Source organism: Kryptolebias marmoratus, linkage group LG22, assembly GCF_001649575.2.
Source record: "Kryptolebias marmoratus isolate JLee-2015 linkage group LG22, ASM164957v2, whole genome shotgun sequence".
In the NCBI taxonomy this organism is placed as follows: Eukaryota; Metazoa; Chordata; class Actinopteri; order Cyprinodontiformes; family Rivulidae; genus Kryptolebias; species Kryptolebias marmoratus.
Window position 1 is genome coordinate 10,342,543 of NC_051451.1, and position 11,478 is coordinate 10,354,020.

The 11,478-nt window shown below is 39.3% G+C and overlaps 1 protein-coding gene across 1 annotated transcript; it reads right to left on the reverse strand.

The window, feature by feature from the left end:
• Positions 1-374: 374 nt before the first annotated feature.
• Positions 375-11,024, reverse strand: LOC108239115 (steroid 17-alpha-hydroxylase/17,20 lyase). The gene is made up of 8 exons (XM_017421624.3): positions 10,494-11,024; positions 10,246-10,384; positions 7,838-8,073; positions 6,074-6,160; positions 4,795-5,013; positions 3,002-3,171; positions 2,800-2,903; positions 375-656 (listed from the first exon to the last, which is right to left on the reverse strand). Exons 1-8 carry the CDS (start codon positions 10,803-10,805, stop codon positions 376-378), a joined length of 1,548 nt encoding a protein of 515 aa, XP_017277113.1. The 5' UTR covers positions 10,806-11,024; the 3' UTR covers position 375.
• Positions 11,025-11,478: the final 454 nt, after the last annotated feature.

Sequence of the window (11,478 nt, forward strand, 5' to 3'; positions counted from 1 at the left end):
ATAAATAATGACACGGTGGAATCGGTTGTGTGTTTTTGTTCACTTGAAGTAAAATATGAGTAACTTTAGAACTTGGTAAAGACCAGATCATTATTTTTATCATGTCCTGATACAGAGAACACTAGAATTGAAAGACTTTATTTTTCCCATGACTGTATAGCAGTTGGAATTACTTGTTCAATTATTGCACATCAGACAGGTTGGCTTTTTTTTTGCAAAGGAAAAATAAATATGGTAAAACAAACATTCTATGTCCAATGTGCTTTTTACTGTTTTTTCTTTTTTTTTTTATTTTTATTATTGCTTGGTAGTGACGATGCCCGCTCACTCTGTGCTCACAGCAGAGAGCCATAGAGAACACTGGACCCCTCCCTCTCAGCACGCCTTGTCCTTGGGTTGTTCCCAGCCCGGTCTGGGTGTAGCTGTCACCTTGTACTTGACTGGCTGGAGGACCACACCAAACTTGCCCTCCAGACTGGGAAGAGAGTGGTTTGGTGGGACAGAGAGAGTAAAGCGCTGCAGGATCCAGGACAAAAAGAGGAACAGCTCCATTTTGGCCAAAGCCTCACCCAAACACACCCGGATCCCTGCGCCGAATGGCAGGTAGCTGGACGACGGGACGGTCAGGCCTGTGCCTTCGCTGTTCAAAAACCGACCTGAAGAGTAAAAACAGAAGGATTCATCAGTGCTGTGATATAACTTTCATAGAGGTTGGATAGTTTTATGATATTTGTACAGATTTACTAATAAATGGTTCATTACTGCAGCTGTGTAGCTATCCCTACTTTGAAAGGCAGAAAATCATTCAATTTCCTGTCTGTGTGTGTTAGTTTGTCTGTTTGTTAGTAAAATATCTTCTGAAACACTGACTAGATTTCAATAAAACTCTCAGAAAGCAGTTATTGAATACACATCTATAACTGATAACTTGTGAGGGTCAAACTGATTCAAATATTGAGCTAAAATTTTGTGTGGTGGTGGCTGACAGTCATCCCCAACACATACTCTGAGTGCTAACAGATCAGCTAAAATGTTTGTTTAAGACTTAAACATGCCTTCTTTCAAGAAATACTAGTTCTTAGATTTTGTTGCTTTTTTTGTGGGCAGCTGTATTGGATTGTGGTGGAGATAAGAATGGTGAGGTTGAGGTAGTCAGACTTATCTGGATGCTCCTGCTGCCTTTTTTTTTGCCATAAAAAAGAAATTTTGACTTTAAACGTCATTGGGCACACATCATACACTTTAGTTCATGAGTTTACATCCAATCCTCATGGGAAATAATGTCACATTATTTGGGGCTTTTAATGATTTTTCTGAATTGTTCTTTTTCCAGGGTGGAATGACTATGGAAAACAAAACTTAAATGACATTTGCAAACAAGAATTGGGTGCACAAGTTTGAATTTATTGTAGATTTTCTCAAATGCACACAGGATCAAAATTATTCGTACAGCCTCAGATACGGACAGACGTATGTGTAAATGTTTTAATGAATGGTGGTGGTTCAAAAATGTCTTTTAACTCGGTTAATGCCTGTTAATTGATTGACTGCAGCTTATATATTCTCAAGATAAAAAGAATTTGTTTGACAGAGCTCACTGAATTGGCAAATACTCATCGGTCACTCTCACATGAAAGAAAACTGCATGTTCAGGATTAACCCAAGGCTACAGCCTGCCATGAACTGGAAACAGCTGAAACACTAGTGTCCCTGTTCCAGTCAAGCCAGTTTTTACATCATGGACTGAGAGGGTGCTGACCAAGAAAGAAGCCCCTGCCCCAAAAGTGACACCTTCAAGCTTGACTAAAATTTCAGCTCTCCACATGAACAAGGTCAATGCCATCTGAAGAAAAGTCTTATGGTCAGTTGAAACAATGATTGAGTTTGACAAGAAGTACATTCGAAGGAGTCATGGGAAACTTTCAAACCTAAGAACACTGTATTAACTGTCAAGCATGAGGGAGGTAGCATCATGCTGTAGGGCCGCTGTGCTGCCAGTGGTACTGGTTCGTTACACAAGAAAGACTGAACGATAAGATGAACTACCTCCAAATTCTTCATGTACATGTCAAATCAACAGCTAGATGGTTGAAACTTGGACACACTAGGGTGTTCCAATAGGCCAATGATCCTAAATATAAATTTAAACTGCTTTCTGATTGGATAAAGCAGGCTAGCATTAAACTTCTTTAATGGCCTTCCCAAAGCCCCGACCTCAACCACATAGAAGGTTTGTGGATTATGATTAAAAGCCAAGTCCGTGACAAAAAAACCAACAATTTAAATGAACTCTACCAATTCTGCCTTGAAAAGTGGTCAAATATTGAGGCAGAATTATGCCAGAAGCTTGTTGATGAAAACAAAAACCAACTTACTAAGGGACATTTAACCAAATATTAGGGGTGTATGCTTGCGTATTTGAGCCTGCATGTATAGGTTTGACCCTGTGTAGATTAGAGAAAACCCATCATAAATATCAAACCTATGCACCTAATTCTTGTTTTTAAAAATCATTGAAGTTGTAAGATGTATCATCATTCCACCTTGGAAAAAAAATGGTTAAAATAAATCTTTCCAAAATCTCTCCAAAATCAATATGACATTAAAACCCATAATGAGTGGATGCAAACCTTTCACTACAACTGTAAATATCACCTTTAGGTAAGATCTGTATAATCCTAAGGAAAGTTGTTTTTTTTCCCACATCTGAAAAGATAAATTGATTCTAAAACAGCTACTTCTTAGGCTGTGAAAGTCAAAAATATTAGCTATCTAAAAGTCATGTTTTCATTTTCCCACCTGGGTCAAAAAGCTCAGGCTTGTCCCACTCCTCTTCGTCATGATGCAGTGACCACAAGTTGATGATGACCCGAGTTCCCTTTCTCACTTTGAAATCTCCAATGCTACAGAGAGAACAGAAATATTATCTCTCACAGAAACAATGCTCTATCTGATATCATGTGTGCTGGGTTAAAATCCTTGCTTTGGTTTAGGCCCCTACCTGGTGTCACTGAGGGCCACATGGGGGAAAAACAAAGGAGCTACAGGACGGATCCGTAACACCTCCCTGATAGTTGCCTCCAGGTAGGGAAGACTTCCTCTGTCACTGAGCTGGGGGTACCGGTCCACCCCAATCTTAGTGTCCAGCTCCTCCTGGATACGCCTCTGCACCTTAAAGCACAAAACAAAAACACTTCAGTCTGAAATATTATGGTAATGCATTAAAAGCTGATTAATTTTCAAATGTCTAATAAATCAAAATTCTGAATTTTTTTTATAAACATGTAGACTTTCTCTGCTCTTGGATGTTAACGCAGAAAAATATGAATTTATTTGGCTACAATCATACAGCACCATGCAAGTTCTATTTAACACTGCATATTTATTACTGCGACACAAATACAATGGGGTGAACTTTAAGAATTTAAGACTTTAAGACTACAAAAGTTAAGTAGTTTCTACTTTAAGGATGCAAAGCTCCGCATGGGACCACTTCACAGTCCTTTAAGCAATTTGAGGTAGTTTGTCTAATTTATGTTTTGGCACTGACGTTAATGTGGCCGTTCATAGTCTCTGTAACCACATTAGTCAGGTCTTCTGCTTGAGAGTAAGCACTTTCTTGGCTCAAAAGAGAATGGACTCCTGGTCACGTAGATTAATTGCAGACAGCATTGACGACAAGGACCTTGGTACACAGAGGAGTTGTTGGTAGCTACAGTACGGTAAGTAGAATATTCTGATTCTAGACCATGTCAGTGGCCAAGAAAAAGAACATAATGGATCATACATATATTTGTTAACAGTTTATCATTGTCATTCCTTAGATGAGCGAGGAACCCTTGCTCAGTTCTTTAGGGCAGCGGTATCCAATCCTGGTCCTCGAGGGCCACTGTTCTGCAGGTTTTCCTTGTTTCTCTGCTCCAACAAACCTGATGTGAATCAATGGGTGATTAACAGGCTTCTGCAGAACATGAAGAGGTGATTTAACCACTGAATCAGGTGTGCTGGAGCAGGAAAACAAGGAAAACATGCAGGATAGTGGCCCTCGAGGACCAGGATTGGACAACCCTGCTTTAGGGGTTGGACCTAAAATGCAACCTGTGTTGAGGTTGTAGTTGGTTGGGCTGCAAACAACTTCTGGTGTGTGTGTGTGTGTCATAGTCTGGTGTGAATCGTCTCACAACTGATGTTTCAAAATAAAAACTTCTTTTGTAATCATAGCTCAAATGGTTGGGGAGGAAGGGACAAAAGCATGGTGGCTTCACCTTTAGGGGGACTCCTTTTTAAACCATTTCAGGTTGGGAAATTATGCCCCAGTCCAGTTGTGGTGTCTGTAGTTTGAAGTCAGACTTGACAGTATGGTTGGTTCACTTTAAGGGGTACCTTTTGTTACCTCAGCAGTTTTCAGATATCTTTTTTTTCAGTCACATCCCTGCAACATCCTTGTTGTTGATAGTGAATATCATGTGCACGAGTAGCAATATTGCTGAATGTTGTGCAGTCACAGAGTTCCCCTGGTGGTGCGAAAGCAAACGCAGGTCCTTATAATAGCTCCATAGTGGGACTAAGAGTCCATATAACCCTCAGAAATTTCAGTGTAGCCACAAGCTGACATCTACAGGACAAACAGAAGAGCTGCAGCTTAAAACACATGGGTCTGAAATGGTAACCACGCAAACTGAACAGCAAGCAAGCGTAGCACAATAGTGGCTTGTGGCTGTGATTAAAGCAGAAAAAGGATTTGAAAGAGAAAATAATCATGTCTTCTACACACTGCTGTAGCTTCGGCATTACCTCTGGGTAATGGATGAGGTAGGTAACCGCCCATTTGAGTACAGTCGTGGTGGTTTCAACACCGGCCCCAAAGATGTCTCCCACCGTCATGAGGAGGTGGTCATCACTGAGGCCCACGGACTCTGCACTAATTTCTGCCGTGTTGTTGTTTTCAGCACTGCGTTTGGCTCTCAGCAGGGCATCCAACAGGTCTCTCTGCATATGGTCACTGTAGTCTGCCTGGGAGGAGGAACAATGTCAGTATACAGGATCATCATAATCAGAATAAACAAAAGGATTTCATGGGGTTTGCTTTAGGAAAATGTAGCCTATTAATAGAAAAGAGAACCTAATGGTGCAGTTTAGCTGAGTCTTCGTACCATGTTTATAATCAACTCAGGCAACCACAGCAGCCATTTTTAGAAGTAGTTTGAAAAACAAATTTCAGTATTGGACCTGATCATGAACTTCATTATTAGAGTTTATGTTTTTAAATCATGTACTTCTAGTTCACTTTTACACTCTTAAAAGACAAAATAAAGACATTTGGTAGCATTGTTTTCTTGAAGAGAACAGAGCTTAAAACCTGTAGCTGCTTTGGATTTTTTACTGCCTTCCTATAAATAAAAGTGTTAGGACTGAAAAGAGAACTTCATCAGTCCAAACATCTTTACAATAACATCCACCCATCCATTTTTTTTTTACCCGCTTTCCATTCAGGGTCCATTCAGTGCTTATCTCCAGTCACTGTGCGAGAGGCGGGGGACACCCTGAACAGGTTGCAAGTCCATCAAATGTGGACACATAGAGACAAACGAGACAGACAACCATTCATGTTCTCAGTCACACCTCAGGACAATTTAGAGTTATCAGCTAAACTAACATGCTTGTTTTTAGTATGTTGGGGGAAACCAGGAGAAAACCCACACATACACAGGGAGAAAATGCAAACTCCACACAGAAAGATCCCCACAGGAGGTGATTCTGCAAACTTCTATCTGTGAGGTGACAGCTCTAACCACCGCACAGCTGTGCTGCCCATGGTACAAAAGTTATAGATAACTTATGTTATCTATAATAAAATAAGTAAACTTATTTATAGGGATGGCTATTTCACCCCTGGCTCTCATTTTGTGGCAGCACTGCATAGTTTTTCATATAAATCCTGTCAACCAATTAATTTGAATCGAATGATCTGGTCAGTTCTTTTCCTTCATGTACTGACCAGTGTACCACCTTTAAATGTATTTTTCTGTAATTAGCAGCAGCACAGCTTTAGTGTTAGTATCGTAGACTGTACCTTGTGCTCTTCGTACTTCTTCTGTAGAAGTTTGTCTCTGATTGCAACACACTGTTTTAGAAGTCGCAGGTCTGCATTGGGAAATATCTGTGGCAAAAGGAGAAATGTCACACATTTATTATCACAATACAATATACAAACACACAACTATCTACAATACACATTGACATCCTTAAATATTACTAGGGTAATATTTCTCCATCTAAAACTGAGCTGGACTTGTTTTATAAATATCTTCTTCTGCTTCAGCTTAAAAATTTGTGAAGTAAATTTTAAACATAAAAAATGCATTACATTTATTAAAATTCATCATCTTTCATGAAAGAATGTGTAGATTCCAACCGGTCAAAACTCTTACTGTTAGGAATTGCCCTTTAAACTTCTTCTCAGATTTGACTAAAGAAATTAAAAATGGACACTGATATATATATATATATATATATATATATATATATAGAGAGAGAGAGAGAGAGAGATATTTTTTTTTCTGTAATTGACTTCCTTTCTTGTTATTACTTTGTTCTAACCACAAGCTACAGAGTCATGGGAAAAACAGTCCATCCTCTTTCACGTCTGTATGTTTACATATTAGGACATAATAAAATGATCTGCTTTTTACCAGGTTCTAAAATTATTAAAATCTAACCTCAAACAAAAACTATATCAAAACAGAAAAGCTGGCTGTGAAAAACTAAGTCCACCCTTGCTGCTTCCATAACATTTAGGAGGAGAAGTAGCAGACAGGTATATTGATTAATCGATTATCATCAGTGTGATCACCTCTAGGAGCAAACAGGTGTGTGTTAACACAATGCCACAATTTAAATGTAAAGTTTCAGCTGAACGAATCATAAAATATCTGGAAAAATGTCCTTTGAACAGCTGAGACCAGAATAAAGATTTTACCCATAATGCACAGCCCCATGTTTGGAGAAAACCAAACACAGCAGATCAGCTCAAACACATCATACCAGCTGTCAAGCACAGAGGTGGAGCGGTGATGATGAACTCCTCTGTAAACCAAAGGATTCTGGAGTCAAATATGAGACCATCTGTCTGACAGCTGAAACTCGGACCAAACTGGATCAGGATGAAACAGAACAATGATCCCAAACACAGCAGCTGATCTACAACAGAACGGCTCAAAAAGAAAAGTGCTGCAAAGGTCCAGTCAAAGTTTAGACCTCAACCTGAGTGAAATGCTGTAATAGGACCTTAAAAGAGGTGTGCAGAAATAAATGTCTGCAAACCTAAATACACTGAAGCAATGTTTTAAATAAGAGTGGGCCGGAATTCCTCCACAACCATTTGAGAGACGGATACAATCTTACAGAAAACCATTGCTGGGAGTTATTGCAGCTAAAGGTAGTTCTACAAGTTATTGAATTAACGGGTGTACTTCACACACAGTGCTTCCATTTTGTTTTTGTTTAATAAATAATGAGATGATGGAATCTGTTGTGTGTTTTTGTACACTTGAGATTAGATTTAAATAACTTAATTTAAAAATCAGATCATTTTTATTATGTCTTGCAAAACCTTAGAATTAAAAGACCGTAGACTTTCTTTGCCCTGTGATTATTTTTTGGTCCTATTGTAGGAAGCCTTTTGGCATAGAATCAATGACATTTATTTATTTATTTATTGGCTATAAAGAGCTGTTAAAAATCATTTATGTTCCATTGTCTTTCTGTTTATGGCTCCATTTGTCACATTAAAAGTGTGCCTTAAGTGTTTCTTTCCGTAGTGGTCCCGTAGACCAACCTGTAACCAGGGGAAGATGTCCACAAGGCTGTCTTTAGCCACCGTGTCCACGATGCCCTGGCTGTAGCGCAGCATAGCTTCGAACTCTGGGTCTCCGCGGCAGTAAGACGAGTTGAAGCAGAGGGAGCAGACGACATTGGTGACAGCCCGGGTCAACTCCGGAGACAGATCCAGTGGCAGTCCAACAGCTGCTGCCTCTGACATGGTCTGACATAGAGACTGAGCCTCTGCAGAGACTGTGAACACAACACAGAGGGTGTCGCACCTTCAGTTACTTCAGTTGTTCCATAGATGCATTAGAAAAAACTTGAATATCTTAATATCTTTGTTGTTTCTGCTTGAACTGAATTGAATTTGAAGTGGTTCTAAACCAATTATTTACTAATACTTTAACCTTGGTTGCAGTTATTCAGATGAGACAGTATCATTTGGGTGGGATGATTGCTGCAAAGTAACTAATGCATGTAAGTTTTGTTAAAATCATTTGTGAATTTAGTCTTTTTTTGAGGCTCCATGCAAAGCACAGGCATGGAACCCTCCAATTCCATTTTTGTCATTATTTTTAACCCTCTATCATCCAAGACCTACTTGAACCTTGTTGTTGCCTATTGTTACAAGTAAGTTTTATCTGTCAGGTGAATCACAAATGGTAATCTTAAAATCTCTTTCTATATATTTGTCACAAGAGCAGCAAGATCTTGCTTCATTTGATCTACTCATGTAGATTTTTTTGTCATACCATTCTTGCAGTTTAAATACCTTTTAATGACCTAACAGAGACAGTGTGAGTGCTCCCCCCTCCTCTACTTGTTGCAAGGTGTAACTCACCAGTGTGCAGTGGAAGAGAGGAAAATTCCCCTAAACTTTTCTGCTTTTTAAAAGAAGATGATGTCAACTATTTGTACAGCCTTTCAAAAAGCAAACAACCCAGCCAGCCATGGCTTGTCAACCAATGGAATGACACCCATCTCTTTTTTGGAGGCAACATTAATTTCAAGCCAACATTTGCAACAAGCTACAAAAATTAGCATTAGCAGTGACCATAAAACAAAATAAAAGAAAAAACAAACAAACACCCTGTTTCAGGATAGCTACAGAAGCTTAACTAGCGAGCAATAACCTGTGAGGCTTCTAATGTTCCTTTACAAAAAGCAGATAGCAATATTCTCATCCACAGACTTATGCTGGGACACTCAAATACTTCATTGTAAACAAAATTACCTCATATTTAGAGGTGCAAGCCAGTGAGGGCACATAATAATAATAAAAGTGACCCTATTTTCTTTGAATATTCAAGCCTAACAGAAGGAATTGATCACAGCAATGTCAACAGATTACATTTCAGCCTTCCAGATAATACATTTGAGGTTTTTTATAACTACTTCCTAGAACTTATTTAGACAAATGCTAAGTTATCTTTATGGTTCTATTGCACATAGCGGGTCATGGCGGTTGATCACGTAGTTGCCGCTGTTGTGTTTGTTTGTCTGTTGGTTAGCAGAATAACTAATTTTAACAAAACTTTTAGAAAGTAACCAACTTTTGGAGTCAACCCAATTCAAGATGGCTGCCACAACTTTTACTAATAAAAAAAAGGCTGTAACTCAGTTAAGTTTTTGTTCCTAATTTAACCTTAATGATTGTAATTAGCATAAATTTTAACCTTTTTCTAAATAATAATAAAAACAAAATGGCTAACAGCTGATGACAAAAACGATTTCAAGTCAGTGTTGTATATCCATAAAAAAGCTGATTTTAAACAGAGTGACTACCAGCATATTTCCACACCCTCTATGTACTGTTGTATGTATTTGAAATATTTTATGCCTATAGTATTATTGTCATTATGGCAGTACCTGCTATTATTTAAGCAACAGTCATAAATGTGTTTGCATTTCTGCTTTTAAATAAAAGCAAATAAAGAATGCAGTACATTTTAAAATGTGTTTTAATTCTGCGAAACTGTAATGTTTTTGCTGTATCATACAGTTTGAATTTCACCAAATAGTCACCAGACCTGTTCTTTTTATGTTGTCTGTTTTTCACATTGAAACATTTGTTGAGAAACTCTGCAGCTCTGTCGTGGTCGTGGCGGTGGGGTTAGTTCCTTCGGTACTTTATAAAAACTTTCCCACGTTTGACTTTTGCACAAATGACGCAGCTGCTTTGAAATGTACTTCCCTTTTGGTGGACTGTTGTAACATATGATCTAACCACACTTATCAACGAAAGCATTACTTCTACTCAAAATGACATTCTTACTTTTGTCCACCACACAAACGGAAGTAATAAAGTCCATGTGGTGAGTTTATCAGGTATTTAATGAGACTCCTGGTATCTTTTAGGCATTTCCCTCATAGTTTGTGACAGTAACATATTAGCAGTGCTGTGGGGTGAATCGTACTCACTGATCCTCTCCAGGGAGGCAGAACCCTCTCCAAACATGCAAAGCGCCCCATGCACTATTTTCCTGTGGAACCTCCAGGCAGCACTGTAGTCTCCAAAGGCAATGTCTTTCCCATCTCTGGTCAGAATATCTGTGGTCACCTTTTCCACGCACACAAGATAGATGGAAAACAAAAGCAAACAAAGGGCAAAGATTACCACTGACGAAGCAGCGAAGAAGCTGAAGGCATTTCAGTAGAACTATACCTACAGTTCTGGGTCTCCCTGCAAACACTTTGCCCCTCTTCAGCAGGACTTCTTTGGCGTGAACGCGCTGGTTGACGATGACGACCCTGTGGGAGCCCATCATCAGAGAGTACGTCTGTCCGTACTTTTTCTGCAGTTCCTTGAAGAGCACATGGGGAGCATGTGGGCTTCGCAGACTCAGCAGGCTGCCAATCAAGGGCAGCGCTGGGAGGTGGGGAGGCTCCTGGGGGCCACGCGAGGACTTGACTTTCAGGTGCCAGGCGAGCACAGCCAGGCCCACGGCCACAAAAACGAGCAGGCACAAATACCAAGCCATAGCTGCGTTGGGAGGGTCTCGGCGGAGGGGTCTGGTTCAGCTCTGGCCGTGCATCGCAGCAAAGAGACGGTGCGGAGCTGAAACAGGGCTGCACTTTATATGCATCTACGTCAATGCCAGAGCCTTGACTCTGACTACTGAAGACAGCTCCAAATTAAACAAGATAAGAGAGGTTCGTCTCACTGAGGCCTTGAAGGAACCTAAAGAGGCATTATTGGGCTCTTTAAACACTGCGAGATAAGCCAGAACAAGAAATGACTGTATTTTCTACACTGCAGTTGTCTCATTTTATGTTATCTAGGAATAAAATGTCTTTTGCAAAATTATTAGCAAAATTTAACCATAATGAAAATTTACTTTGCTTACACTGAATACGTTAAGTTCTTAAAACTGACCACCTCTTGGTGCTCCCATGTTGGAGTTTTTACACTAATAAAAGGAAAATTGTTTTTTTTCTAATGGTTAGAAACTATTTTGCCTGACTGGGTTTCAGCTGCCATCCTTCCTCAGACTTTCCTGTTTTTCTGTCAGTAAACAAATGCAGTTTTTCTTCTTTCCATGTAGAAAACATGGAAATTTATGTGTTTTTCTGTAAAGTAAAACACCACAATTTAATAACTTTTATTATTTTTAATATCCTTGCACTCTATTTTAAAATTTTTCTTTTTAGGTT